This window comes from Phyllosticta capitalensis (assembly GCF_038381095.1).
Source record: "Phyllosticta capitalensis strain CBS 128856 chromosome Unknown BKA78scaffold_11, whole genome shotgun sequence".
NCBI lineage: Eukaryota > Fungi > Ascomycota > Dothideomycetes > Botryosphaeriales > Phyllostictaceae > Phyllosticta > Phyllosticta capitalensis.
In genome coordinates, this window is record NW_027117449.1 from 686,102 (window position 1) to 713,386 (window position 27,285).

Consider the following 27,285-nt stretch of genomic DNA (forward strand, 5'->3'; position numbering starts at 1 on the left):
TGCGCAAATGCGTCACGGCCGCTGGGAGTATTTCGACTGGCCATTTTGTTTTCTGCACAAGTGTCGATCTTTGATGATCGAACCAATTTTTCCCGTTGGCTGAGCATTTACCGGGGTGTTTGCGGTTGACGAATTTCTCTGCTTTTCCTTGATACGACGATACGGAGGTCAATATGTGTACAGCACTATTACACGGCTACCCAGGCCTCGAGACCCTCCCTTTCGCATCACCTTTGGCCACGATCGGCAAAAGCTTCATACACTCCCTGAAATGGGTTGCACCTCCTGCCTGCCAAAGACCCATTTTTTGAACGATATCTTTTAACGAATTTTGTTGGATGGAAGCTGGGGCGGTCGGGGCAAACAGCAGGCGGAACTTGTTGGTTTTCTTCTCTTCTTCACCATACCCATTTCCATTTCGGTTAGCATGTCAACCACAGCCTGCAGGCTCCTCAGGTAGAGATCACTCCTTGTAGACCGTTCATGCTCTTCCTCCTTTTTGTTCTCGCCATTCTCTCCCTCAACCCGATTTTTACCTCCTCTGATTGCGCAACTCTGAGCGCAACTTTTGGTGCTCCCGAAAAGGATTGTCATGTAATTTACTCACAGATTTTTGTACAGAATTTTTGTACCGTCAAATCAAATGTATGATGCTGCTGTATTCATTCGTGCGATATGACTTTCTTGCTATGTCCGTGTCCTACTTGCCACTACTACATTCTTCTCACATCTACTCTGCGCGAACACGCACAACATGAAAATCCCGCGCATTACATCAGACAACACCATGCGATGCGCATCAAGCACCGAGATCCGCACACCGAACTCACAACATCCTGTCCACTGTACCAACGTCAACAGCAACAGCAACAACAGCAATCATCCCTTCCACAAACCGTTCGCGCCGTCTGCCGAAAGTCGACCAACCAGCGAGCCCCGACGGATCTCGCCAAAATGAATTCTTCGTACCCCCTATTTCCGAACCCGAGCGCCAGCAGATTGGTTGGGATTTTTGGGGAGTGGCAGCTGTTGCGCCTCGGCTGCGCTACTACTTTACTAGCTGCGCACGCTTGCACGCTACGTCGATTGACGTGACTGTCAGGGCACAGTGACAGGAGACGGACGGACGGATGGACGGATGGGCTGGGTGATTTGTGGAAGTACCCGCTACAGTAGTTAGGTACGTACCTAGAGCGCAACGCCGCGCTAGCTACCGCCGTAGCTCGCTCGCTGCACGGCTGCGTAGGCTGGGCTAGAGCAGCAGTTTGACCGCCGCCGCGCTGCACTAGTTAGCCGGCTGCTAGGCTACTCGAGCAATTACGAACGTGGTCCGCGGAGCGCCTTCCTCGCGTCTGGGTGGTCCGCGGCCGAGCCTAGCACCTCTTCGACGCTACTACAGGGCTGAGCTGACCGAACTGACTGGGTCGCGCAGAAGAGCGCAGTGTGGCTCCACGTGGCTGGCATAGGTGCAACGCGATGTGGCGCGTCGGCGGCGCCGCGAGCCAAATGAAGTCGTTCGTCTGTTGCACTTTGGTTTTTTGGGCGTTGTGTTGTGCGCCTTTCTGTACATCGGCCTCCTTTACTTTTGCTGCTGCAGTGTGCAGTGTGAGAGGGGCGATGGCATGACATTTGCATTCGCGGCAGTTTTGCCCCAACGATGTTTGGATGTGTTGCGATACTTTCTGCTGGTGCACGACGTCTACGCAAGTTGTCGCAAGGGAGAAAAAAAGACTGACCACCCACCAGGCAACAGTGCCAGAAGGCGTCCGTACTGTGCGGGAAAGAGTGTCGCGGTGCGGATAACTCTCTCACGGATAACCTTAACACGAACAGACTTAGCTCGGATTGAGCCTTGTAACGCCGCAAACAAGCATCAACCGCGACACAGGATACGGCACTGAGCCAAACGTACGACCGCTGGGTCTCTGCGATGGCTCAGGGTATGACTGACCCGCTGGTGATGGAAATGGAGGCGGCGCGGCAGAGGTGTTGCTGGTAGGAGGCTGGGAGGAGGGTTGAGATACTAGCACGTGGATCATGAGTAAGTAGAAGGTGGAGTAGGTGAAGAAAAAAAGGAGCAAAAATAGTAGAAAGAAGAACATACAACATTGTCCGCTCTGTAGCGCCAGATGCACCGAAGTCTGTGAATTGGTCGGTCGACGACACGAACTTTCCAACGTCCATCTAACTAAAAATCGATATTGTGAAAATTGTCTGAGCTGTTGCGCATCTTCTCCTCAACAATAAGCTCAACGTGCAAAATCATCCACCAAGAAGAAAAACAAACGTGAGTCCAACGTCACATCCATCCCCGCCGCCACCACCATCACTACCACCATTCCCACATGTACACCTTTCTTGCTTGCCTCTTCCCTGCACAACCATGCTGGCTCCCGCCCGCGCTCCCGTCCATTCCCTCCCCTGCCAACCGACCATCCAGCCTCCCGTCCCGAGAAATCTTTTTATTTTTCTCCAGGTACAGAACACCCACCTTCCCGTCTCCAAACCACGCACCCGTTTTTCTTTCCCATGTCATCAACCGCATCCCCAAATGCCTTCCTGCCCTACCTACCCGCTTTCCCTCCATCCCGAGTGCCTTGGGCATCGTCGCCACCACACCATCTACAACATCCGTTTCTTGCCCTGGCTGGCCTCTCAGTACTGCCTGCTCCTGGACTGTACCACCCCACCTACTTACTACTCATGACCACAGCAACTAGCCCCGCGCGCATGCTCCCGTCAGTCGCATCGTCGGCTGCATGCATGCATGGTGCGCAGCCGCGGTGGGAGGAAGGAAGGAAGCCTCCCCCCTCTCCCGCTACTACATGCACGCATACTTCATCCCGCACGCGCTTGCTTTCCCGCCTCCCTCACTCACTGCCTACATACCTGTCAGTGGTGCGTTCGCTCTCACCGAACCCTCCCATACCTCCCGTCTCTTCCCGCCGACAATGATGCACTGGTTTCTCATGTACTGTACTGACCTGCGATTGGATGGATGGGGAGGTTGGAAGTGAGTGCGTGAGTGGCATGGACGTGCGCATATGCGGCGCAGCGCAGCACAGCGCAGCGGACATGATGGCATGATTGTTTCAAGAGAGGGAAGGAGGGAGGTTCAGCCGGTACAGCGCTGCCTAGACTTTTTTTCGTCTGTTGAGCTCAGTTGGTTAGTTAGGGGGAAGCTCGTGGAGTCGTCGGCCCAGAAGGAGAAGGACAGACCGGCGGGACCTCGTGATTTGACGCGACGACGTGGGAGGTGGAAAGTGGAAAGTGAAAAGAATAGACGCGGAGCTGTTTTTGTTCTGCAAGTCATCGATAGATGTACATAACGCTTTTTGTGAATTCGACAGTACTGTCCCAACACAACGAAACGCGCAATAATGATGCAAACCCCCCACACTCACTGTAGGACGTCTGTGCGGCATATACCACTAGCAAGGCGGAAAGTAGCGGAGCGGCAGGGGTTACGGTAAAAGAAACCCCTCAAGTTGCAATACCCTTCTTCCGAGTTTCTCAAAGACGGCGTATGAAGTAGTGGATGAATTCAAGAGGAGGGAGATTCTACCCGACTGGCTTCACAAAAGGCTCGCCAAGCCACATAGGACTGTGTCGACGAGAGAGGACGCAGAAGTCCAAGGACGACGACTTGATTTACGCAGGCAGGGTCGCGTTCACATTCCAAGTTTCCCTCTAGTTAGAACGGTCAATGTGTCCAAGAGGGAGGGGCACAGGCAGGGGCGTTGCCGACGGTGGCAGGAAGAGAGTTGTAGAGAGAGCCATGGATAAATAGCAACGCGAAACTGATATCATTCTAGACGGTATTCGTCGAGATCAAGGAAGTCATACTAGCGCCCAGACGCCGCGATGAAAAAGAGCAGCACGTGGTAATACGAAGCCTGGTTTCTTCCTTTCTTCCCTTGTCCAAACCATTCGTTCGTTGCATCCAAAACACTTGTCCATTGCACTCACACGACACGCGCCACAGACCAAGAAGATGAGAAGGAGGACATCACTCACGCCACGCCCGCGACCCTGCGGACGCTTCTCCTGGCGCCGTCGCCGCTGACCTGCACCTTGCCCTCGGCCTCGAGGGCTCTGAGGGCCTCGGCCACCTCCTGCGTCTCGACGTTGACGCTGGCGCCCTCGCCGACGCGCCTGACCAAGTCGGCCATGCGCACCGCGGCGCCCGACCGCGTCATGTCGTCGACGGTGCTGAGCACGGCCGCCTTGAGGTCCTCCTTGCGCTTGCGCTCGCTGGCCGACGTGCCCTCGGTCAGCAGCGCCATGTCGATCAGCCCCGTCCGCGCGTCCGTGGCCGCCTGCTTGAGCGCGCTCTTGATGAGGCGGACCGCCTCGTTGACGTCGGATGCCTCGACCGTCGGCGAGAGACGCATCTTTGCGTGCGCTTCCGAGAGGCGGATCATGCTTTCCAGCTGACGCGTCGTTGCCGTGATGCGGCGCTCCGCAGCGCGGACGTCTTCGCCCAGTTTGCGCATCTCGACGTACGCGTTGGTGAGCTCGTCGGCGGCCCCCTGCGTGAGACGCGGCTGGATGTTTGCACGCGCATACGAAATGTAAGCCGTGAGGAACTCGACTGGTAGAATCTCGTTGGCGTTGGCATTCTCGGGGGTATCCTCGAGATACATGCCAACAAGGTGACGAGCCAGGCGGCGGTCAGTCTGCTCATCGATGCGGTCAAGGACGAGGTAGACGAGGTCGAAACGAGACAGGAGCGTGGGTGGGAGGTCAATGTTCTGCGGTACCGGGAGGTTGGGGTTGTATTTGGAGTTGATTGGGTTGGCAGAGGCGAGGATAGATGTGCGGGCATTCAGGGTGGTAATGATGCCTGCCTTGGCGACGGAGACGGTCTGCTGTTCCATGACTTCGTGGAGGACGGAGCGTGTCGAGTCGTTCATCTTGTCGAATTCGTCGATACAGCAAACACCACCGTCGGACAGAACGAGGGCACCCGACTCGAGGACGACCTGGCGAGTCTCGGGATCGCGAGTGACGTATGCCGTCAGACCGACTGCCGAAGAACCTTTGCCGCTCGTGTAAACACCGCGAGGCGCAATCTTGTGGACGTACTGCAGCAGTTGTGACTTCGAGGTCGAAGGGTCACCACAGAGGAGTACGTTGATATCTCCTCTGTACTTGGGGCTGCCTCCTTTCTCGAAAGACTTGTTGGTGCCACCAAACAGCTGCAGCAAGATGCCCTTTTTGACATCATCCAACTCGTAGATGCTTGGTGCCAAGGAGCGCGAGAGAAGGTCGTAGACATCGGGTCGCGCAGCGACCTCTTTAATCTTTGCCTCTTCCTCTTCCGTCACCTTGCGAGTCTCCTCGAGGTCGTTGGCAGTCTGTTCGGCCAATTCCTCTTCGACGGTCGAGGTGTCGATGCCCATCCTCTTCTTGTCGACCTTTTGAATGTGCAAAACGTCGACGTAAGTCTTGAAAATGTTCTTGACAGTCCTCTGTCTCGGATTGACGCGAACTTGGCTGCACTTGAAAACGCCAGTGACCTCGATCCTGTCACCTGCTTTGCAGACATCTACCAAGTCGTCGTACGAAACCAGCGAGACAGAGTGAGGCGTCTGGCCATCAGGGACATTGTCGGGGGTCTCTTGGAGCTTGATGACCTGCTTGTCCGCGAAGCCACAGCGGTTATGCACGATTTGCATGGAATTCGGCTGGTCGCAAACAGGTCTGGGGCACTTGGTGGGCTCGGCAATCTTGCCACGGTCAATGTCGACCTTGACGGTATGATTGCAAGCGGAGCACTTGAAAAAGGCATCCTTCATATCAGGAATGATGGGAGTCGTCCTGATGACAAGACCCTTGATGCTGACGAGCTTTTCCATATCTGGGACACATCAGTAAAAGCTCCGCCCACGATTCGTGTTACTTACCGCTAGGATTGAGGTCTCGCAGATTGATCGTGGTGTCCATGTTGAACGGCCTGATCTTGTACAGTCTGGCTTCGACCTCGTGGACAAGATCAGGCAAGTCGTCCGGCCCAAGTCCATCGACAGTCATGGGAGTAGGCGCATCCAACTCTGAGCTTGGTGCAGGAGGCAGAGAGCTTCCATCGCGACCACGCTGCTGGGGCCTTTGCCCCTGATGCTGCATCTGTTGTCTTGCTTCGTGCATGCGTTGTCCCGCAATCTCGATCATGCAATCCCTGAGAGCGTTATCGAAAATGGGGACCATTTCCTGTGGGTAGTTTTGGAATTGGTGCCACATTTTGCGCGTGGGCGGATAGGCCTTGAGATCGCGCAGATCCAAGTTGAGCGTGGTGACGCCCAAGTCCATCATCGTCTGCATCATCTGCATGTACGACTTCGTAGTCCCAGGGTGGTCCGCAGGCAGATTTGTTGCCTCGAGAAGCTCTCCATCTTGAATCAAGCGGTATTTCTTCTGGAAATTGCGCAAAAAGTCGCGGGCGGCACTCAAGCTGTCTTGGATGGAAATGTTCGTGCCCCAGATGACCCTCGTCGAATCTCCACCCAGCGCGTTTGCTTCGGAGGTGTGAGGGTCCAGGTTCGAAAACGTCGCAATGTCCGACTCGGCCGTGACGCCCATCGTGTTGCCGCGGTCATCAATGAAAAGCCGGCGGCTACGCGCCGCGCTGGAGCTGCCAAAAACATCCGAGTGAATATCGCTGCGACGGTTGCGAGCTGACGACTCGGGAAGTCCTGATCGGACGAAGAGAGCGCTGCTGCTGCTGCGGGGTTCACGCTGGCTTTGCCTGGCACGGGTGGGACTGGAGCTGGAGGCGTAGCGGACAGGGGAAGATTCTGCAAGTAGTCAACATCGAGAGCTACCCATCAACCAAAGGCTCAATTCTCACCTCCAAAGTTCATTCCCGATGCTCTTGGTGTCCTGTCGCCATCAGTGCCTGCCGGTCTCGTCGGCGAGCTTACGCCAACGCCGTTGGCCCCGTTGGGGGCAGTCGAGCCATTGGCTGGAGAAGTATTGTAAAACAGAGGCGACGATGCCGGAACGTTGTTTTGCTGCTGGGCACGGGCTCTGGGTGTCCTTTGCGAGCCTTGAGAAGCCTCGGAGCGCAGCTGTTCGTCAGCGCCGGCAGCCAACGGGCTGCTCTGGGGGACCTGCGAATTGCGCGTGCTCCGCCGGGGAGTCGCAGACGCCGAGCTGCGCGTTGAGCGCCTTTGCGCAGGCGAAGACATGTTGCGGGATTGAGGTGTTTGTGGGGAGGGGAAGAGTGAGGTGACGCGGTGGAAGAGCACGGCGACGCTGACGAGATGAAGTTTCGGGGCGCTTGGGTCAGCGCGGCGGGAACCTCAAGTTTGCCCGACCATGGGACGCGTTCGCGACGCGTTCAATTTGACCCCGATGCGGCTAGCGTGTTTTCGCCGCCGTTGACCAATGGCAGCGCCCCGCTCGCTGCTGGCCCGCCATGCACCACGGAGAGTTGCTTCAAGCCATCCCAGAAACTCTCGACTTGTCAACAATCAACAAAAAAGACACCAAACATGGCGCCACCCTCAAAACTTGCAGTCTCGACCTCTTCCGTCGTTCGCCTCGTCAAAGAGGAAGCCAGCTACCACAAGGAGCTTGAGCAACAACAGGCGCGCATCCAGCAACTCGAAAACAGCACCAGCGACGAGAACGCCGAGTACCAGTTGAAGCAAGAGGTCTGGTCATGGAAATCATGCAGCAATTTCAAAAAAATAAACATGGAGCCGATACTAACGAATTTGTAGCGCCAAGCCCTCGAGGAGACGAAGAACGTACTGCCCGCTCTCAGCCAGAAAATCAAAGCCGCGGTCGCCAAGCTTGAAGACGAGCTCGTAAGTACAGTAGTCTCACAAAAGCTTTCGTTGGCAAGACATCTCACAAGCGTCTCAGGAGGCGAACAAGGAGGCAGCGCCGGCCGAAGAGGTGACCAAGGCCAAGGAGGCGGTTGCGAGCGCCAAAGCGGCGATCAGGGAGAGCGCTTGATCTACCCACCCACTCTCCGTATAGCAACATGTGGTAGCAAGCGAACTCACGACCTCCCCCAAAAAGTTCCGCATGTGGGTGGTGGTGCCGCTCCGGTCCACGGTCAGTCCATGCGATATACGCCTAATTCAAACATTTCGAAAATTCGACCCCTTTCCCTTCAACTGCTTCAACTGGTGATCGGCGGAATGCGCTGGCGGGAGAAGTCTTGCTATTCCATTGTGGTTCCTTCCTTGGTGTCCTACTGTATCTCTATCCTGTGATAAACCATGTGCGCGAGCAGGAAGATGCCAAAATGCTCCTTGGGAGTACAACGACCCCTGGCAAGGCTCTCGCTGCCCCCTGAAGCTGCTACTCCAACCACCCACCCTCACAGCCACCCGAACACCTCACCAAGCCCCTTCTAGAAAATCCTTCGTCTTCTTCGCATCGCTCCGCCGCCTTCTTGTTTCCCATCCCGTCCGCCCATCCGCTCCGCCCTCCTCCGCCACGGCGCCAAGATCCCCAAGCCAGTACGCGTATACACGTATGCGTCGTACAGCAAAACAAGCAATTCACAAAAGCACACTGCGTTTGCTTATTCACATCAATCAGAGAAATGGTTAGGAGGTTTCGGTCGTGAAATTTCTTGTCATTGTTCCTGTTGCCGACTTCTGATGGAATGAGGAGGCGCACACGACGCATCCCCTGCTTTTCCAGCGCTAGCAGCGAATCGAGAGTATGCTCGTGTGGTCTGAATATTGTTGTTCCTTATGTACTTTCCCGTCTCTCGCCTTCTTGCTTCTGCTTGTACAGCCCAGCGCGACAGACTTCCTCCGCGCTCCAAACAACTAGGAAAAGGACCAATGAAAACTTTGCGAGAGGAGCAATGCAGACCAAGCGAGAGAGTAGTACGCAGAGAAAAACGAAACGCGCGCCGTGGCATTCTCCAACCCAGAATTTGGGAAGAGCGAGAGGGAAACAGACCAGAAAAGACAACCAGACCCCTCTCCAACCACAAGGAAAAGACGAACAAGTGAAAATTTGAGAAAGATCGCACCAACGCCGGCGACCCCAGTCCCCCCAGCCAACCGCCAAGCCCAAACCATGCCGTGCCACTCCGAAAGAAAAATAGTGAAGTAAAGAGATGTGGAAAAACCATGATGTCTGGACATCAGGCATCCCTGGAGGTGTCGTCTGCAAGCGCGCCAACCCATGAGCGTCTACGTGTCTGCGCCTCTACCCCTAGCCTTTGCAAACGAAGATGCGCCGCTCCGCTCTACTTGCGGTCTTCTATTTCTTTCGTTGCATCGCTGTCCAGGCTCCGGGGGCTGCTAGAGCTGCCGCCGTCACCGGGAAGGGTGTGATACTCAGGAATGGGTAGCGGGTTGGCCTCCTTAAGGACCTCATGGGTGCTGGTGCGCGATGGCCTCTTACGCTGGTCTTCGCTGTCGCGTCCATGCTCATACGCCTCTTCATCGCTGTCGTCGTCGAAGCTGTCGCGCTGCAGTCGCCGTCTCTCGTCATCCTCATCCGGGGCGCCTACCGCTTCGTAACGGGCCTCTCCGCTTGCGGGGTCTTTGATGAAGCTGTCGATGATGTAGTACTGTATTCCGTTCATGACCACCGGGAAGATGAACATGACGAATGCGATTTGGACGGCTTCGTTACCCTCTGTCCATCGCAGGGCCCAATCGCCTACCCACCCCAGCCACGGGAACACCTGGAAAATGAAGAAGACGCAGAGCTTCATGCTGAACAGGCCGAGGAAGTATATCAACGATTGTTTCCCCCACCAGGTAGCGCGAGGAGGGTGGCCGTAGTTGCCGGACTTGATGGACTCGGGTGGGTTTGCCATGGGTGTGCGGAGGAAGAGGAGGTGGTATAAGCGGAGGAAGAAGACGAGGATGGGGATGCCGAGGGTGGTCTGAACTTGTTAGTCTTCTTCCCGCGCAGAGGGTAGATCAACTCACGTCTATTGCGAGGTTGAGAAGGTAGAAGGAGCAGGGATTGGGCATGTCGTGGTCTTTCGCAAAGTCTGGCCTCATGGCCTTGATCCTTTGTTCCGCGGCAATCTGAAAGTCGCCCGAAGACAGCATCGACATGAAGAGGTTCGCTAGGTGGAGCAAGATGGACCCTACGACCTGTTTGGAAACGTCAAACGACCATACTTTGACAGGCCGTCGCGGGTTCTCGCGCCATCTCTTCCACACAAGCGACAGCAAGGCCAAAGCGCCCAAGGCACCCTGAATGACCAAGGCGAAGGGGCCCAGTAGACGACATTCCCCTCTGTGCTCTTCCTGCTTGGGACCGCTGTCGCCTCCATGCTGCTGCTCCTCGGAGTGTCCGTGTTGCTCGTCCTCAGAATGTAGCGGTGGAAGCGGTGGGGGCGGTTCTGGCGTCGGTGTCGTCTTTGGTGTGACGCCCTCGATTCCCATGAGCTGTATATCAAAGACTGTGTGTTCAAGACATGTCAGCGCACGCGGCCCGCCGTAGTACAAGCGGTTTGGACTCACGCAACGTCGATTTTGGCGGTATGGGACCGGCTCCGCTCTCGCCATAGGCCAGCTCCGGCGGGATGGTCAACCTCCTCGCCTCCCCAATGCACATGTCCAGCGACCCCGCATCAAAGCCTTGAATGACCTGTCCCGTGCCCAGCTGGAAACCTATGGGAGAGCCCCTCTTGTAGCTATCGTCAAAGACGGTATTGTCGCTCTTGAGCGCGCCGCGGTAGTGGATGTTGACGATGTCGCCGTCGTGCGTTTTGCGGGTGCAGGTGACATTTTTTGTGACTTGGACGTCTAAGGAATCGGCGGCGGCCTGCGACGAGAAGGCAAGAAGGGTGACAGAGAGCAGTGACAGTGGCGACGCCCGCGCCAGGCACAGGGCTCGATGGAGCCGCATGGGCGGCACGAGTCAACGGTTCGGGAGCGAAATGGTAGAGATGCGCAGGCACAGCGACTCGGAGATGATGAGCTTGGTGAGAGAGGAGGGATGCGACGGAGGCGTGCGAGGAAAAGCGGTCGAAGAAGGTGGCTTCCTTGTGTGGTGAATGGTTGGTGGGGAAGTGGACGGTCAGCCAGAAGTCGGAGGTGATGGAACACCTCTGGATCCGCTTGTACCAGCACTGGCACTGGGCGATCCTTAGCCTAGCGCAGCGCCAGGGCCGAAAAGGGTCGATATCGCGCGGGTGGCCGAGTCAAGGGTGCCTGTCGGTGGCTACAGGCGACCCCAAGCACTCTCCAAGCTCACTGCACCGCCCCGCCCAGACCTAAACCACCATTGTGCCAATCCTTCTCTTCGTATTGTTACACTGCTCGTGCTACGTGCCAACTACAAACACCGACGCCTGGTCCACTCGCGTCCCTGAGTCCCACCATTCTTTTCCTGAAACCTCGCATCGCGACCACAGTTTTGAATGCTGCGGAGAAAAAGAAAAAGGTGCAAGATGCCCGCCCTCCACACTTGCTAATGCATGCCCGTGTCGTCTCAACCTCAACCGCCACCCCTCCTCCATCTCTCGCGTCAACTCGTGCAAGCGTCAACTGGGTAGAATAGAGAGTCCATCAAGCCAGACGATCAAGAAAAAAATAAGAATGCGAAAATAAGAACCAATTCAAACAACGCAAGTCATCGAATCTCGAAAGGCCCCATAACCACCTCCTAGTAAAGTACCAGAACCGCCAAAGGCCCGAAAACGAACTTGAAAGGTATATAAAAGTATGCCCTGTCATTGGTATTTTGTAAGCAGCCCTGCGCCATTCGCCTGGTCATTGTCCGCCCTCCAGATCCAATACCTGTGCGCCGGCCTTGTCCTCCTCCTTCTTGGTGAAATGCTTGCAACCCATGAGATGGAATAGTCCCTTTACATGCTTCTCGTCATTCTTTCCTCGGTCGCATGAACTCGTGAGGCTTGGATGGATCGGCGGGATCCAAGAACCTCGTCATCACCGAGCTCAGCTCTTTGAAGTCGACCGGTTTCGTCACGTACGAGTTGAACCCGGCGTCCACGCACTTCGAATACACGTCCCCGAGCACGTTGGCCGATAGGGCAATGATTGGTAGGTGCGGAAACTTGTTCCGCTTCTCCCACTGGCGTATTTCTCTGCAGGTTTGATATCCGTCCTTGTTCGGCATATGGAGATCGCACTGGAAGAAATGGTCAGCCTCTCCGCTCCGACTCTGCAATCGCGGGCTGCTCACGAGAATGATGGAGTAATATCCGTGGTCTTTGGCAAAGACCTGATCTGTACATTCTACTCCGTCTAGCACCGTTTCGACGTCAATGGCCGTCTTGCCCAGTAATTTGAGGAGCACCTGTTCATTTGTCAGAATCAACCAAAAATTTGCAAAGGGAATCGGCGTACCGTTTGATTGATCTTGTTGTCTTCAACCAACAGCACCCGATGACCTTTGTTGCCCAGTCGCCGCTTCATGTCATCGAATACCATCTTCTGATTGACTGCCACTTGCTGCGCGCTGTTCTCGTTGCGATCCGTACTTAGCTCCCTCTCTTTTTGCGGGTCGAAGATGACCGCAAACTTGGAGGGCTTGAGCGGCTTGAATATGAATCGCAAGCGACGTTGGCCAATCAAATTCTCGTACTCGAGATTTCGTTCATGTGTCATGATCTCCCGTTTCTGAACGAGGTCGCAGATGACAATGACACACGTGTTCAAGTGCAGTTGCGAGTGGAAGATAAGTTCGGTGAAGTCGAGCACCTCCTTGGACTCGTGCAGCACGAGCACAATGTGTGTGAAGATGACAGGATCATCGCCTGAGATCATCTTGCGGCACTCCTCGATCGACTCTCGGGCAGTGATTTGAGCGGGTACCGTCTTCGGCAAAGTCATTTCGACATGCTTGACCGTTGCATCCCTGCTGAAGGACAGAGGACAAACGACCAAGATCGAGTACATTGGAGGTTGGGCCACAACTGGCGTGGTTGTGTCTTTGGCTGAGCCAGCAGAAGCCTGCCGAACAGTCGAATTGGAACCGCCAGACTCGCTGGATTCCGCTCGTCTCGAAGACTCGGGTGGCAACGAAAGCTTCATGTTCTCGGGTTTCGCTTCGGACACAAAAGACGACGCTGATGACCTTGTTGAGGGCACACTGGTACGCCCGGTCCGAATTGAAGGATCAGAACTCGCTGACGAAGACGCCGAGTCGGCAGCCTTGACAGATTCCGTGCTTGGATTCTTGATTGGCGAGGCAGGCTTGGTGGGTCGGACTGGCGTGGAGGGAGGCGCGCTTGGCGGCGCTGTCTGAGGAGCTGCGAGAGCTTCCGGTGGAGGTTGTTCTTTGCTGGATGGCAAGGAGAACTTGATGGTGAAAGTGAACGTTGATCCTTTCCCTGGAACGCTGCTAGCCTTCATCTTGCCTCCATGGAGCTCCACCAGCTGCATCGATATCGCTGCGAAATGTTAGCTTAAACTCTTTCAACCCAAGGGAAGGGATTTACGGACCAAGTCCAAGTCCTGTGCCACCATGCTGTCTTGTACTGCTTCCGTCAATCTGGCTGAACCGCTTGAAAAGATATTCGGCCTCTTTCTCCGTAAAGCCCGAGCCCGTGTCGATGACATCGAATTGAACGAGCGACTCTTTGCCTTGCTCGATGGAGTCTTGGTTGTCAGCCATCTTGCAGCGCACAAACACTTCGCCGCGCTGTGTAAACTTGATTGCGTTTCCGATGACGTTGAGCAGAACCTGCCGAATCCTGAACCTGTCTCCTTTGACCATGGACGGAACTTCTTCTTCAACAATGTAGTTCAATTCGAGTCCCTTGTTGATTGCCATGGCCGAGGTCAGATCGTTCACTTCTTCGATCAACGACCGTACATGTAACCAGTCCATCGAGAGAGTAATCATGCCAGCCTCAACCTTGGACAAGTCGAGAATGTCGTTGATCAAGTCCCTGAGACCTTCGGTACTGCTGCGGATGATGTTTACGTGCTCCATCTGCTCAGATGTGAGATTGCTGTCAATCAAGAAGTTGACCATGCCAGTGATGCCATTGAGCGGAGTTCTGATTTCATGAGACATGTTGCTCAAGAATCTTGATTTAGCGTCCATGGTCTCCTTTAGGGTCTGTTCAAGAAGTTTGTGATCGTTGATGTCTGTACACGTCCCGTACCACGTCTCCTCTTCATCTTCGCCCTGGAGCACTGGTTCTGCGAGCAAGATCCGTACGAGGTGCCAATGGAATGAACCATCTTTCGAACGCAACCGGACTTCTGTCGAGTAGGATGGCCTTCCATCTGGATCTCTCGTCACTTTGAGAATACCCGTGTCGGCGAGTTTGGAAAGTCTGGTCTGTGGCATGTGGATGGTCGGAGACGTTGCGCCTGGGCTCATCACCGTCTTTGTCGCACTCGAATCGCTTGAAGTGCTCGACTCATTGGACATCGAGTTGGAGCGTCTGAGGTCAGCGGGCATTGAGAGAGGGACATTTTTAGGTGTTGCGCAATCGTCGTCAAAGTCAGGCAGACGGCACTTGACAATATCTTCCGGATGCACAAAATCCATGAACCCAAGCCCTTGCGCTTCTTGCTCGGATTGGCCTGAGTAGGTGAGCCATTGGCTGTTGCAGAAGGTCAAGCCCTTCTTCTTAGTGACTGCGAACACAATCTGCGGGCTCGAGTTGGCGAGGGCTCGGTACTTGGCCTCGGATGCGGCAGTTTCTTGCTGGCGAGCCGCATTAATCTCAGCAAGGTGCTGGTCGTGGACGTCCATGTTGGTGCCGATCCAGTGCACAATGTTCTGACGCTTGTCCTTCAATGGCGCCGCCCGCACATAAAACCAACGGTAGTGCCCATCGAATCGCTTGACGCGAGCTTTTAGTTGAAATTGTTGACCAGTCCGCAGCGATCTGTTCCACAAGTTGGTATACTCCACGCGATCCTCTGGGTGTATGGCATCCCAAGGCTCCTGCAGAACTTGACGAGAATCCTGGCCACGGTAAACTAGAAACTTGGTATTGGCCCAGGTCAATGCCCCAGTCGCAGGCGCAGCTGTGAAGACTTGGACAGGAAGTGAATCTATTATTGTCCTTAGCAACCGTTCAGACGGAGGCGGCATGTCGGGACGTTCAGACATGGAACCGCTCCTCACATGGCCATAGGGCATGCCCGGAGTGCGGAGGGGCGTGGTGGCTGCAGGTAGTGATTGAAAAGATGAACTGAAGTCTGCGCCGTACGAGTGCAGGTAGCTGTGCTGTCGCTGGTGGTCCCGTTCCGCTTGGCCAAGCCTTAGGCTCATTTTGCGAGGAGAGTTGACACGGTCCCGCGAGCTGGTGTCCTGCGGCTTTTCCTTGGCTGACGTCTTGCTTGCAGACTGCGGATCAAGTCTTGGTGTTGCCTCTTCGTCTTCGTGTGGTAAGATCGAAACCACTTTGCGACTGGTGGGTTTGAAGTCCATCGGCGGCGGCGTGTCACCACTGGACATGGCGCCCGGGAATGCACCAGAATTGCCAGATCGGCTCCCAGCAGTCTTTTTCTTAGCGTCAAAGTAGCTGTCGACGACGTCACTCCCGAGCACATGACCAGGAGTGTTTCCGACGGAATGTTTGCTCGACGAAAACCCAAACGTCGACGGATCCCACCCTGGCGTACCAGCTATTGAACCGCCGGGACTGTTCTTTGAGCGCACAGAGTATTCCGATGGGCTCGTAATACTTCCCGTTGCAGACTCGGGCATTTGGTCCATGTCGAGCTGTATGAGATCATCCAAGCTCTCGGTGTCTGCCGAGGTTGAAGTGAAGCCTGAAGGATTGGTGTCAAACCGCCGATGGCGAGCATCCATGACTTGCCGCTGGGCATTAGAGAAGTGCATGGCGTTTGAAAATGTCGTGGCAAGATGGGGAGCAAGGAGCTTCAAGGATTGTGTAAGATTTTGCGGATAAGGTACAGTGGAGGATAGCATCGAAAGGATGGCTATCGGAGCCTTCCTTTGAAAATTCATCACCTCCGAGGATGCGGTGGACATGGCCGGGCGTGAACGTGAGTCGGCCGGAGTGTCAGCTGGGGTCTCCGAGTCAAAAGGCTGCATCGCCTGAGAGAGCACAGGGTGTATTAGAGGAACGTGAGTAACGGTACTGGCGCGGTCCACGCCAATGGCTTCTACTGCTCCGAACTGCGAGTAATCCGGACCTGAGCCGGTGGGATTAAAAGATTCCTCGTCAACATTGGCGGCAGAAAAGAAGGGGTTTTCACCTGGATTCGCTTGGATTGCAGGCGATGGAGCAGGAGATTGGGCCCACGGCGAGCTGGGATACTGCTCATACTCTTCATAATGTGTGGCAAGCTTGAAGCGGTAGACATCATCCGCGCCCAATGTGTTCGCCCTACTCCGGTTGTCAGAAGACATGTGCGGAGGTTCCCTTTTTGAGGCTGTGGTCTTTGATTCTGGCGCTTTCGTAGCGCCCGGTTTTCCACCGCAGTCTTTTTCCGGGGATCCTGTGGTTGAATAGTCCCGCGTAAGAGTCACCAGCTTGCCTCTTTCCAGGACTCGATTTACTCCAGCATTGTCGAGAAGCGCGTGCGCCTCATCATCCAATGCGCGCAGCACAGGAAAAACTTCTGCATGAGGTCCAACCTGTACTTCTTCGCCGATGCTGGAAAAATCAGGATCGCTGAATGTTGACTCTTGGACATGTTGCTTTTGCATGTGGGGGTATTGTTGTCCTGGAGGCGCAGGCTCGCGCATGGGAGTTGGGGTTTCTGGCGCGCCCACATTATGCAATGCATGGCTCGCTGTTCTCATCAATCCGCGCGGTCGACTTGGTCGTTCAGCCGACTTCTTCTCGTTTTCGCCATCCTTCTTACTGCGTTCGTGCCCAGCAAACGAATGCCGCGATTCCAATTTTGGCCTGCTCTTCTTGACGCTCAATTCGCCAACTTGCTCGTTTTGCGTCGAATCCACACCTTCACCCTTGGACTCTTTTGATTTACCATCTTTTAACTTGGACTCTTTCCCCTTTGGTGGTCTAGCAGATGTTCGCGATTGCGGGGGGCCATTGATGCTGAAAGATGCCTTTTGACCCCATGGAACGTTTTCAATGTCGGTAGGGTCCGCTGGTACGGCGAGCGTCACCCGTTCTGCACCATACCAGTCCGTCATGATGTTCGTAACCGTGGTCCACCAGGCGTCCAGTCCGGGCTCGGAGGTTAGTATAAGTGTGAGGTCATACAAATTAGGCGTAGGATACTGGACGTCCTCAACACCAGGCATTGCGGCACCGGGAGGCATAAAATTGGCGGCGGCGACGGTGGCAGCCGGGGTACTGACGCCGGACATTTGCCTTTCTCGCGGGGTCATGTCGTCCCTGGAATTAAGCGCGCCCACAGTGGGCGACAAGGTGGTAAATGGCTGGTGGAATGAAGAGGACCAGGATCTGGTAGCGCCGGGGACGTACGGAAAAGGATAGGACGGGGTGCGCAGAGGCATTTGAGCGGGTGTGGCGGGGATGCTCCCGCGCACGGTTTTGGAAGATTCGGTCGACTCGGTCGATGTCGTCAGCGATCCGGTGGGCGCAGGACTGCAGAAGGCAGCATCGAGCGAAGGCGATATGGCGGCGGAAGCTTCTTCAGTAATAGGTGAGACCCTGCGCGAACCCAACGAACGAGGACTTGGAGGCGCACCACCCATGGCACCCAGCTTAGCGCGCTGCTGACTCAGGACCATTTTCGCATTCACGGCGTGCCTCAACCTGTCGAGCTCGGCGAGGGTTGGGTTTGATGCGGGCGCCGCTTGCTGCGAAGGAGCGGCGGTCGCATGGACAGTCGCGGCATTGGCGGCGGGAGAGGAGGAAGGGTGGGATGCGGATGATGTGCGGTGGTCGGTAGCGGTGGTGGTTGAAGGCACAGAGCCAAGAGATTGGTTCAGCGCAGGCGTTTCATCGCTTGGCGGAGACGACACGCGCGAGGCTCGGTGTAGCAGCGGACGGGTTGGAGTGCGATTCGCGGTGGTGGGAGTGGTTGTGGTCGACAATGACGACGGGGACGTGGGTTGTTGGGGGTCAGGCTCGGCGGCGATGGGTCTGGCACTGGCAGCTTGGGCGGACGATGATGGAGAGGGCGGCGTTGAATTTGTGATCATATCGCCGTGCCCGTCTCCTGCCAGGACCCGAGAGCTTGGGGACGGCGCAGGACGACTGGAGCTGAGGAAGAGGAGAAACCAATGCTGAGTGGAGACCACATCAGAGAGACAGAGGGAGGTGGGAGGGAAACAGAGTGAGAGAGAGGTAGTGGTGGGACTGGGACTTGGATGGGGTGGTGCGGTGCGCAGTGCCAGTGGGAGCGTGGGTGGCGGAATGCGCAAAGAGACGACCTGACGACGACGACGATGCAAGGTCTCAAAGGCAGCGAGCGGAGCCAGGCCTAGGGCGGGTGCAGCAGGTGGGCGCGACGGGAAGAAGAACAGAAAGGCTGCAATGACGTATTTCGACCCTCATACCTCTACCACCACTGCAGTCCACCACCCACCTGCTTCCCCGTCAAAAGAGGCAGGGCGCGCCGACCATGAACAATTCCCAATTTCACAATTTTTAATATTTTACTCTTACGCCTCGCTCTCCAAACTTTCCATGTCACTCGCTCGCTTGCTGCTTGGTCGTCGCTCACGGCGCAGGTTCCGTGCCCGCCGACGGAGCCTCCATGTCCAGGTCAGGCTACCCGCTTCCCTGCCGACTCTGACATCACCGCCGCCGGCTCAAACTTCAAGACCCTCCACTCCGCCTGCCCGTGCCCAGCCCATCCTCGTGCTCACCTACAATTTCTCCGTCGCCCTTCTGGCCTCTGAGCGACCTCAATATATCTCGTATCCAACCTGCTCCGTGACTCCGTCTGCTGATCATGACTGCCCGACCGTGCCCCTTGGCCATTCCAAAAACGCCTGCCCATGCAAAACAACCCATTCGCTCTCTGCTCTCCCTCTCTTCGCCTTGAAACACTCTTCTCAACGCTGCTTTCCACTACGAATGCCCCGCCTGCTGTCCCTGCTGTCCGGGCACTGTCGGTACCGCCGGCAGCAACTCAATCTGTCGGACCAGGAAGCTTTTTTCGTCCGTGAACTGGTCATCGTCTGTCCGATCGTCCAGGAACGACGGCAAGAACCTGAGCAACCGGTCCCTGTTGTTGATCAAGATCTTTTGCACGGCCAGCGACTTGTTCGGATTTGCAACAAACACCTGTCGCCCCAATTAGCACTCGTCCATTCCCAAAACTCTCTCCCCCAATCTCACCTTGAATACATGAAAGCCCTCGTAGTTGATCATGCGCCTGTCGTCGCGAAGCAGCTTCATAATGATCTTCAGATTGTCTCCTGACGCGACGTATTGTGTCATGACGTTGTAGTTCGCACGGTCCAACAGGAGCTCCCCGAGCAGCTTGATCGATTGCCGCTTGGTCACGTAGCTATCAGACTGCACGAGCACCGAGTTGTAAGTCTTGAAGAAGCGCTCAAAGTTGACCTGCAGGTAGTCCGCCACGAGCTGTTTGTGCTTGGTCAAAATGTCCTGTCCCTGGTCAGCGTCCCTCGGTTGGCCTCTCGCTTCGCCCGTCAGCCGGCACTCACTCTAAACGTGTTGAACGCGTCCGCGCAAGCTTCAAACGCTCCCCTGTCGATCCATTCAAAGAACTTCCAGAACACGCCTTGGCCGGTCGAGGGAACGGTGGGGTCGATGTGGGCCAGCATATCCTTCCCCCTCCGGTCAGGCTCATCGTACAAAATCAGCGCCGCAACCGCATCGTGCTTCAATGCCTCGCGGAGTACTCCTCCGCAAGCCATGGCGCTTTCCCTTCGCTCGTATCCATAGCAAAGCTCTATTATGACCTCGGGTCGATTCGAGAGGACGTAGTTCATGGCCGGAGGCTCGGCGTGGGGGCTGCTCGGCAGCTTGTATCGAAAGGCATTTGATATTATAAGTTGGGTATCCTTGCGGGCCTCAAAGGGAAGCTTGTGGATGTTCTGGGCGAGCAAAAGGAGGACGTCTTCGGCGCATATCAGGTTGACCAGCTGGTAGACTTGCTCGGGGCCCACGTCCGCATCTATCGCCTGTCAGTCGTCGTCGTCGCCGTCACACGAGCCCTCGAGGTGGTCATACCTGGCGTCCCTTGGAGCATCATCTTCATCTGGGCCAGGTTTCTCGCCAGATCCTCCTCAGTCTTGGGCTGAGGCTTGTCTTCGGCCGCCACGCGCATCAGCGTCTCTTTGGTCGACCGCACGAGGTCCATGTTGTTTCGCTGCCTGTTGCGGCTGAATAAGAAGGCCATGGTGACGGCAGGTGTCGAGTTAATATGCCGTCCTCGGGCGAGGGGGCATGTGCGGACGACCGGCTTGTCCAATTGGACTGTCGGCCGGGAGCGTGGTACGGATAGCGCAACGCGACGACTGCGAACGCTGCGGGAGCAAGCGAAGACGAGACCGCGCAGCAGGCAACGAGCAGCAAGCAGCGGCCTTGTGGCGGCAATCAATAAATTGATCTGCCCACGGAGCTTCCTTGCGGCCGGAGAGGGTTGGTGGAGGAGGCGTTTGGTTGACTGACAGTTGCGAGTCGGGCGAGTAAGGTGAAACGTGGGGCAACAGTGACAGTGAGCGACTAGTTCTCGCCCACGTTGCTGCAGGGACTCTCTACAACAACACAACCACCACCACCACACTCATCCGTTCAACCCTCACCAATGACTCAAACCTGAGAGGGCATTCTATCTCTCGCTTCCCTTTCTCGCCTACTGCCGCTCCACGCTCTCTAATTTGCTCGATTCATCTCCGTTGAACGCCACTAGTTCGAGGCGCCCATATGCCACCTCCACATACGCCCGGCTACCATCTCGCATCCCAAACCTCAACTCTGGAAATATTCGTGTAGGAGAGCCTAGTACCTCGGATTAGTCTATGCACATACCAAGCAAGCCACCACAAGGAACAATGCCGAGACCTACTTCGGCAGCTGTCAGCCGCGTCGAGCTTTCGTACTGGACAAGTTTGCTGACGAGGTCTCTTGCTTTTTCATCGCAGTTCGGCGGCAGCACTTCTTCCCATGGCTTCGGTGGGTACTTGTAGAATTCCATCTTTCCCCAGTCCTTGCAGTCCTTGGCTCCCTAGTTTGATATCAGAATTTTTCGTCCCATCCTTGCATTTCAAACATACCGACCAGACTTCCAGGTCCGGAGTTCCAAGAGTTTTGAAATGGCTTTGGATGAGTGCTAAGTCGCTGCCCAATTCGCCCGAATCAAACAGAGACTGTCCTTTCAAGCACGCAGCTTCCGCAACGACGCATCCCGCAGCCCACATATCCAGCGAGGGGCCGTATCGATGGTTGCCGAAGAGAAGCTCTGGCGCTCGGTAATGTGTGGTGCCAACGTCTGTAATCTTTTCATCCGCAGGCTCACAACCTTTGTCCCCGTCCTGCCACGCAATTCCGAAGTCTGCAAGAAATGCTGGTCCTGAAGGGGATCTCAAAAGGATATTGGATGGCTTGACGTCCCGATGAAGTATCCCCATTGAGTGAATATGAGCAAGAGCTGAAAACAAATCCTTGAGAATTGCTTTGATCTGGGCTCGCGAGGCAATTTCTTTCTGGAGGAGTGAGTCCAAATCCCACGGCATCCACTCGAATACCAGGACGAATCGGCCGCCAGACAGGGCAAAGGTCTCCAAAAGAGGAACAATATTCCTCTCCTCGGATTTTGCTTTTGCCAGAATGCGAGCCTCTCTTTCGGAGTCGTGGGGAGCACTCATCATGGCTGGCGTTGTGAGCTTCAACGCGACCAACGATACCTTTTGAGCTTTTTGATCGTTGTCTCCTTCGGGTCTCCGAGCCTTGTAGACTTCGGAAAACAGACCATTGCGAAAGTGAACCGCGCTCTTGTATCTACCAATGTCGGCATGCGGGCCCGCTAGTAGATCCTTGTCTTCTTGTTCGGACTCGACTTCGGCAACCTGCATCAAAGGTTGGTCTAACTGGCTGGACGACAGCATTTCCAGCGCTTACCTGCTGAGCAGCTGGATTTCCCGAAGAAGCAACTTCTGCGGACAAGTTTCCTATTATAGACTCACAGCGATGCTCGTAGTCCGCCTGCGCAAAATTAGAGAATCTCAGGCACTCGAAAATCACGTCGATGACATACAAACGAGTCGGCATCAGTGTAGGCACTGCTCTCCAGCGCCTGGGCTTGCCTGCCAACATCGGAGGCGGGTACATTTGGGTGAGCAAGCTTGTAATTGTGTGTTCTGCACTGGTGAGCTAGATTACTAAAGGCCGAATGGCATTGCTTGAGCGCCTGGAGGAAAGCGAGATGAAAGGGACTGTTGAACAGTTGGAACTCCCTAGGTCGTGAACCTGCCGTACATTTTGACGATTTTTGCCAGGCGCTCTGAGAAGCTCACGGCCGCCCTCCAGTCCATAGCGGTTGACAAGACCAATTAAGCCGAGATTCGAAGCGGGATGGATTTGAAAGACAAAAAGGCAGCGGCTGGCATGGAATTTGTGTTGGCAATAGTAAATTAGGAGTAACAGGTGGTTGGTCCGTGAGGAGCGCAAGAAGATGGAAAGCTACGGTAGACGGCATGTCAGCCCAGTCAAGCGGACCGGCAGCCCAGCCGAGCGGAACCAACCTACCCAGCTCCAGCTCCAGCTCCAGACCGACCTCCGCCGAGTATCAACCTTCGAGACTGCGCATTCCCTCTACATATGTCATCTTCTCCTCATTCTTGCCGGCGCTCCCTACTGTAATACTGCCATTCATTATGGATCTCTCCAGGAGAGAGTATCCAGCCATGCTGGTGAGCCCGCACCACCCGAACCCAACAATCCAAGCCGCAAGCCAGTCTACTGACATTCGCACCTTAGGACTCTCTCGAGCCTGCTCAGGCTGTCGCAGTGCTTAACCAGCGCCTGAAGCACATTGCTAAGGTGAACTTAGACGTTGCCGACTTCCTCCAGGTACTCGCGCTCGCCCGCCTCTCTCCCTCCCGCGGATACTCACGGCAGTCTTCAGGAGCGACGTCGATTGGAAGATGCGTATGCCCAAGGACTGCGAAAGCTCGCCGGAAGGCAGGCCCTCGACTCTGGGGCTGATTTAGGGTATGGCGCTTCAACATTGGGTCATAGGTGCACCAACTGAGCGGCACGCAGTGTGTTTTCGATGCCCTGGACCAAAATCGTGAGCGCAACCGAGGCCCTCGCGGAATCACACCACGCCTTTGCGCAAAAGTTGGAGCTTGACGTCGAGCGCAACCTGCGCGATTTTGAAAAGTCCAATCGTGAGATGCAGACAATGTCCACGATCAGCGGGAATATGGCAGCCATGGCAAAAGAAATTGAGGCATCGCAGAAGCGAGCGGACAAGCTCAAGGGCAAGGGTGAAAAGGCTCCGGCTGGGAAGGTCGCCGCCGCTACGTCTGACGTGGAGAATGCCCTGCAGCAATGGCAATCACAGGCGCCCTACGTCTACGAGCAGCTCCAGGCTGTTGACGAGAGCAGGATCAACCATCTTCGCGATGCTCTCACGCAATTCCAAACTTTGGAGCTGGACCAAATCGACCGCACTAGAGCCCCGGCAGAGCAGTGCCTTAGCTTGATTCTCGACGTGCAGACAGCCGACGAGGTCAAGATGTTTGCGTTGAAAACCACCGACGGCAAAGCCAAAATCGAGAGGACGACGAGTAGAACCCCAGGGCAATCCAGCGCTGCCCAAACCCCAAGCATGCAGCCGCCTCCTACCCCTGATGATGGGTCCAGCCAGAGATCAGGCTCAGGTAGGCCGCCTGCTCTGTCCCAGGAACCCCGCTCACCTTCCACAGTACATGAGCAAAAGCTGGGTGGCCTGCATGGATTGAAACGCCTCGGAACCGTCTTGGGACGACGAAAGAGTGCCGTGCCATATGCCCGGGCCACTTCTCCTGATAGGAGGTCTACGGCCAACTTTGGCTCGGCATTCTCCTCGTTTGGTAGTCGCGTGAGCAAATCAAGAGATGCGGATCACCGACCTTCCTCGCCATCGCGGCTTGCCGAGAGCCAAATACCAAGCTCTCCGAATGAATCAATGGTCTCTCCCGGCAGGACTGTTCCAGATCGCGCCAATGGGATACCACCTGTTCCTGAGCATCAGCCTATCCCGGAGTCAGAGGTTGTCAATGGAGGGCTTAATGTTAATACTGGCATTCCGCAGCTGCAGGAACCTCTCCAGCCAACATCTTCATCTTTGATACCTCCCGAGGTGAGCACAGTGGAACCGGCATGCCGAACGAAGACTGATGAGCCACAGCCGCAGAAGGATGCCGAAGGTTATTCTATGCCAGGTTCCTCAACCACTTCAGATCTTTTTTCGCAGGCAGAGGCTGAAGCTGCAGGGTAAACTCCCTTGTCCCTCTCAGGGATCCCTCGCTTACAATCGCCTAGGGAAAACATTCCACCTCAGTTTAAAGTTGACATTAGAAATGCCCCAATCCAAGAGGAGGACAGCGGTGACGCCCAAGCTGCCATGGCCAACGTGGCTAATACCCTGCGCATGGTAATTACCTTGGCCGATTCGCGCTCTTTACTTGTGCTAATTCGGACAGCAAACGGCTCCAGCAAAACGCTCTGGTACCACTCGAGGGCGGCGAGATGTGCGCAACACGATATTTGTGCCATCTCCTCAAACCACTGAAGTTCCTGCTTTCCCGGACCCAGTTAGCATGCCGCCAGTGCCACCTGTGCCGACAGCATCATCTTCTGAATCTCCGGTGACTGCGCCAACCTCGCCACCACAGCTGCCGTCGGCAAGACCGCAGTCTCCTCTGCGTCCGAATAGCCATCGCATCAACCTCGGCGACGAACCCCCCGCGTCGGATACCCAATCGATTCGTTCCGGTAGATCTTTGAGCAGTGCCCACAGCCACACCGTCAAGCATCCTGACCTGCACGAGCCAGGGCTCAACTCTTCTATTGTGGAGACAGTGAGTACCTGGTTTGAAAATGGCAACGTCACAAGGGCGGTTGTTATTGGAGAGTTGGCATTGGCATACAACCCCATCGACTTGTCGGTTCCCTTTGGAAATGAGACGATTCGGTTGGAAAACTTTCCCGTGCTGGAGAAGGTTGCGCCAAACCCAACATTCATCGACCAGGTGCAAGAAAGAGCCGGTGACTACACGGTCAACCTCTCTAGCATCACGAGGACACAAGTAGGCTTCAAATATCAGGTGCATCTCGATGACTCGAATGTTGCCTCTTATGCGCCTATATCGCTGTCGACGGCGTGGAAGGTGGAGCCGACGCAGACGTCTGTGATTCTCACTTACGCTCTCAATCCTGCTTTCAAGCTCGCGCCCGGCCGCTCGAGCATCACGCTCAACAACGCAGTCCTCGTCATTCACCTGGATCCCACCGGCGCAAAGTCTTCGCACTGCCAGTCCAAGCCAGTCGGAACCTTTTCCAAGGACAGGAACCTGATCTACTGGCGTCTGGGCACCGTCACGCTCAGTAAAGATCAACCCGGGCAGCAGCTCCGTGCGCGCTTCTACACCGAGGCAGAAGCCAGACCCAGCAACGCTGAAGCGCGGTGGGAGATCGGCGGAGAGCAGGCCGCCGGACAGGGAAGTGGGCTGAGCGTGTCGCAAATGGTACCGCCGAGTGGTGGCGAAAGCGCAGACGCAGAGGCAGCAGATCCCTTCGCTGATGACGACGGCCCGAGCACCTCGACAACTGCTGCTGCTGCTGCTGCTGGTGCTACCGGCGCTCCCGACGCGCCGACCTGGAAGCCCGTCGCGACGGTCAAGAAGATTACGAGCGGAACTTACACTGCTGCTGCTTGAGAGGGGGCGCAACTTTAATGACGTGATGGCCGCTTTCTTCTTACTCTACCACTACACTTTCTTTTCCTTCTCTGTGTGACTGACTGGCTGGCTGGCTGCTGGCTGGAGAGTTTGGCTAGGTAACTACGAGCGAGCGCCAGTCTTTGGGGGAGCCTTTGCCTGGCCTTCAGAAACCAAGTGGGTTGGTCGCATTTATTGCTTGATCTTTTTTCCCCTTTTCAATCTTTTTTTTTTTTCCCTTTCGTTCTCGCGCATATTCCGTCTCTTTCTCTTGGTCGTCGTCGCCCCCCGGGCAAGATATCACTCTCCCATTACCCACAGTTCGAATTCCACTTTCACCTCTCCGCGTTCCTCTTCTCCCCATCGTCTCCGCAGACCGAGCGAGGGGTCGAATGCCTCTTTTCGGTCATCGGTGCACATTTTGATTCCCTTCTTTCCTTTTCTTTCCCCCCCCCCCCCCCCCCCCCCCCCATTTTGCTTTGGTCCTCCCGTCGTCCCCTTAATCCACAACCACCACAACCACTACTGCTGTACATAGATCCAACTACCCACGCCTAAAGTCTTGCGCAAAGATGCCCGTCTTTGTTCGTAACATGAACGAGATTCAAAAACTCTTGAGGCTCCCTCTCCCTCCCTCCCCGCTTGTATTTATAGTATAGTCGCTCTTTATAAGAAACTCTTTTTTTTTCTTTCTCTTTTTTCGTGCCTGTGGCTTTTGTCTTCGCTGTGCCGCCATTCAAGTAAGTAAGGAGCTGGCTTTGATCTCGACCATTGTTTGCCTGCACTAGGTGATGGACTGACTTCATGATTCGACTCAAACATCCCGGTTTTGCATGTGACAGACAGAAGTCGCGGGTCCTTCCAGAGGAATACATGAGATGGATGAGATGGACCGTCAAGGGAGAAATCTGATCTGGCTTGGATCAGCAAGCACGGCGAAAAGCACGCTTCATCCCAGCCATCAGTTTCCGAATTGTTGCGCCGATGGCCCAGTCGCGTGGCCCTGGCTCGCTCTCAGAACGATGAGACAACATGAGAGCAACGCGTGAAAAGACGAGATGCTGGATCAGAGAGGATATGCTCTCGAGTTATTTCATCATTCTGAGAGCGAGCCAGGGACACGCGACTAGGCTATTTACTGCTGGCCATGGGGGGTAACAACAGTTCAGAGACTGATGGCCAGGTGTTGAAGTGTGCTAGTACTCGCCCTACTTGCTTGGAATGTGAATCCCCGAGACGCTGGATCAGAGAGGATACATGCAGGTCACTAGAAGGCATCGCAGGGAAAAACGCCCGGACGGGAGTGAAGGCGTGACATTGACACCGCAATGTCTGTCATCGCAATTCAATTTTACTTAGGCAGAATGCTCGAATGCTCCGAAGCGGCTCTTGTGTTGCAGCAGCAAGCTTTATCTTTGTGATTTGGACGTCTGTCTGGCCACCAGAATCGGGATCGAATGCTTCAACTTCTTCAATGGCCGAGACGGGATTGTTTTTTTGGTGTATTATATGTGGCCTTGTTCTCGACTGTGAGAATTACCCAAG

General features: G+C 55.3%; 8 protein-coding genes across 8 annotated transcripts; 3 read left to right on the top strand and 5 right to left on the bottom strand.

The window, feature by feature from the left end:
• Positions 1-2,268: 2,268 nt before the first annotated feature.
• BKA78DRAFT_325001 (uncharacterized protein) lies at positions 2,269-3,367 on the top strand. The gene has a single exon (XM_066889334.1). It carries the CDS (start codon positions 2,530-2,532, stop codon positions 2,953-2,955), a length of 426 nt encoding a protein of 141 aa, XP_066739708.1. The 5' UTR covers positions 2,269-2,529; the 3' UTR covers positions 2,956-3,367.
• A 646-nt stretch (positions 3,368-4,013) lies between these two features.
• BKA78DRAFT_258199 (MCM2/3/5 family-domain-containing protein) lies at positions 4,014-7,190 on the bottom strand (the record flags this gene model as incomplete). The annotated part of the gene is made up of 3 exons (XM_066885260.1): positions 4,014-5,863; positions 5,910-6,797; positions 6,851-7,190. 3 exons carry the CDS (start codon positions 7,188-7,190, stop codon positions 4,014-4,016), a joined length of 3,078 nt encoding a protein of 1,025 aa, XP_066739709.1.
• Positions 7,191-7,353: 163 nt separating this feature from the next.
• Positions 7,354-8,352, top strand: BKA78DRAFT_325005 (tubulin binding cofactor A). Its single transcript, XM_066889335.1, has 3 exons — positions 7,354-7,658; positions 7,728-7,814; positions 7,873-8,352. Exons 1-3 carry the CDS (start codon positions 7,497-7,499, stop codon positions 7,963-7,965), a joined length of 342 nt encoding a protein of 113 aa, XP_066739710.1. The 5' UTR covers positions 7,354-7,496; the 3' UTR covers positions 7,966-8,352.
• A 584-nt stretch (positions 8,353-8,936) lies between these two features.
• Positions 8,937-10,943, bottom strand: BKA78DRAFT_40537 (vacuolar membrane protein-domain-containing protein). Its single transcript, XM_066893139.1, has 3 exons — positions 10,461-10,943; positions 9,918-10,399; positions 8,937-9,871 (listed from the first exon to the last, which is right to left on the bottom strand). The coding sequence occupies exons 1-3, from the start codon at positions 10,846-10,848 to the stop codon at positions 9,224-9,226; spliced, it is 1,518 nt and encodes a 505-aa protein (XP_066739711.1). The 5' UTR covers positions 10,849-10,943; the 3' UTR covers positions 8,937-9,223.
• Positions 10,944-11,642: 699 nt separating this feature from the next.
• Positions 11,643-18,476, bottom strand: BKA78DRAFT_40524 (uncharacterized protein). Its single transcript, XM_066893137.1, has 4 exons — positions 13,410-18,476; positions 12,312-13,357; positions 12,148-12,261; positions 11,643-12,093 (listed from the first exon to the last, which is right to left on the bottom strand). Exons 1-4 carry the CDS (start codon positions 18,037-18,039, stop codon positions 11,824-11,826), a joined length of 6,060 nt encoding a protein of 2,019 aa, XP_066739712.1. The 5' UTR covers positions 18,040-18,476; the 3' UTR covers positions 11,643-11,823.
• Positions 18,477-18,913: 437 nt separating this feature from the next.
• BKA78DRAFT_333564 (conidiophore development protein HymA) lies at positions 18,914-20,213 on the bottom strand (the record flags this gene model as incomplete). Its single annotated transcript, XM_066890099.1, has 4 exons — positions 18,914-19,129; positions 19,184-19,456; positions 19,516-19,988; positions 20,024-20,213. The coding sequence occupies 4 exons, from the start codon at positions 20,211-20,213 to the stop codon at positions 18,914-18,916; spliced, it is 1,152 nt and encodes a 383-aa protein (XP_066739713.1).
• A 286-nt stretch (positions 20,214-20,499) lies between these two features.
• On the bottom strand, positions 20,500-22,473 carry BKA78DRAFT_40552 (cell division protein kinase). The gene is made up of 6 exons (XM_066893140.1): positions 22,292-22,473; positions 22,071-22,173; positions 21,935-22,018; positions 21,091-21,882; positions 20,883-21,041; positions 20,500-20,815 (listed from the first exon to the last, which is right to left on the bottom strand). The coding sequence occupies exons 1-6, from the start codon at positions 22,345-22,347 to the stop codon at positions 20,786-20,788; spliced, it is 1,224 nt and encodes a 407-aa protein (XP_066739714.1). The 5' UTR covers positions 22,348-22,473; the 3' UTR covers positions 20,500-20,785.
• A 96-nt stretch (positions 22,474-22,569) lies between these two features.
• BKA78DRAFT_325025 (Muniscin C-terminal mu homology domain-containing protein) lies at positions 22,570-26,201 on the top strand. The gene is made up of 8 exons (XM_066889336.1): positions 22,570-22,725; positions 22,793-22,885; positions 22,941-23,026; positions 23,078-23,700; positions 23,746-24,161; positions 24,210-24,295; positions 24,344-24,455; positions 24,505-26,201. The coding sequence occupies exons 1-8, from the start codon at positions 22,690-22,692 to the stop codon at positions 25,738-25,740; spliced, it is 2,688 nt and encodes an 895-aa protein (XP_066739715.1). The 5' UTR covers positions 22,570-22,689; the 3' UTR covers positions 25,741-26,201.
• The last annotated feature ends 1,084 nt before the right edge of the window (positions 26,202-27,285 follow it).

What these genes read in the sequence shown, in the direction of transcription:
- BKA78DRAFT_40537 (XM_066893139.1), bottom strand. Translation starts at nt 10,848, where the DNA reads ATGCGGCTCCATCGAGCCCTGTGCCTGGCGCGGGCGTCGCCACTGTCA. An exon ending in ACCGCCAAAATCGACGTTGC is followed by an intron (nt 10,400 to 10,460) that starts GTGAGTCCAAAC and finishes TTGAACACACAG; the next exon opens with TCTTTGATATACAGCTCATG. An exon ending in TTCTCAACCTCGCAATAGAC is followed by an intron (nt 9,872 to 9,917) that starts GTGAGTTGATCT and finishes TAACAAGTTCAG; the next exon opens with ACCACCCTCGGCATCCCCAT.
- BKA78DRAFT_325001 (XM_066889334.1), top strand. Translation starts at nt 2,530, where the DNA reads ATGTCATCAACCGCATCCCCAAATGCCTTCCTGCCCTACCTACCCGCT.
- BKA78DRAFT_325025 (XM_066889336.1), top strand. Translation starts at nt 22,690, where the DNA reads ATGGATCTCTCCAGGAGAGAGTATCCAGCCATGCTG. An exon ending in ACGTTGCCGACTTCCTCCAG is followed by an intron (nt 22,886 to 22,940) that starts GTACTCGCGCTC and finishes GGCAGTCTTCAG; the next exon opens with GAGCGACGTCGATTGGAAGA. An exon ending in CATCTTTGATACCTCCCGAG is followed by an intron (nt 24,162 to 24,209) that starts GTGAGCACAGTG and finishes GATGAGCCACAG; the next exon opens with CCGCAGAAGGATGCCGAAGG.
- BKA78DRAFT_40524 (XM_066893137.1), bottom strand. Translation starts at nt 18,039, where the DNA reads ATGATCACAAATTCAACGCCGCCCTCTCCATCATCGTCCGCCCAAGCT. An exon ending in TGGCACAGGACTTGGACTTG is followed by an intron (nt 13,358 to 13,409) that starts GTCCGTAAATCC and finishes AACATTTCGCAG; the next exon opens with CGATATCGATGCAGCTGGTG. An exon ending in GATATTACTCCATCATTCTC is followed by an intron (nt 12,094 to 12,147) that starts GTGAGCAGCCCG and finishes CATTTCTTCCAG; the next exon opens with TGCGATCTCCATATGCCGAA.
- BKA78DRAFT_325005 (XM_066889335.1), top strand. Translation starts at nt 7,497, where the DNA reads ATGGCGCCACCCTCAAAACTTGCAGTCTCGACCTCTTCCGTCGTTCGC. An exon ending in AGTACCAGTTGAAGCAAGAG is followed by an intron (nt 7,659 to 7,727) that starts GTCTGGTCATGG and finishes ACGAATTTGTAG; the next exon opens with CGCCAAGCCCTCGAGGAGAC. An exon ending in CCAAGCTTGAAGACGAGCTC is followed by an intron (nt 7,815 to 7,872) that starts GTAAGTACAGTA and finishes CAAGCGTCTCAG; the next exon opens with GAGGCGAACAAGGAGGCAGC.
- BKA78DRAFT_40552 (XM_066893140.1), bottom strand. Translation starts at nt 22,347, where the DNA reads ATGGACTGGAGGGCGGCCGTGAGCTTCTCAGAGCGCCTGGCAAAAATC. An exon ending in CGGACCTGGAAGTCTGGTCG is followed by an intron (nt 21,042 to 21,090) that starts GTATGTTTGAAA and finishes ATATCAAACTAG; the next exon opens with GGAGCCAAGGACTGCAAGGA. An exon ending in CGCGGCTGACAGCTGCCGAA is followed by an intron (nt 20,816 to 20,882) that starts GTAGGTCTCGGC and finishes CCGAGGTACTAG; the next exon opens with GCTCTCCTACACGAATATTT.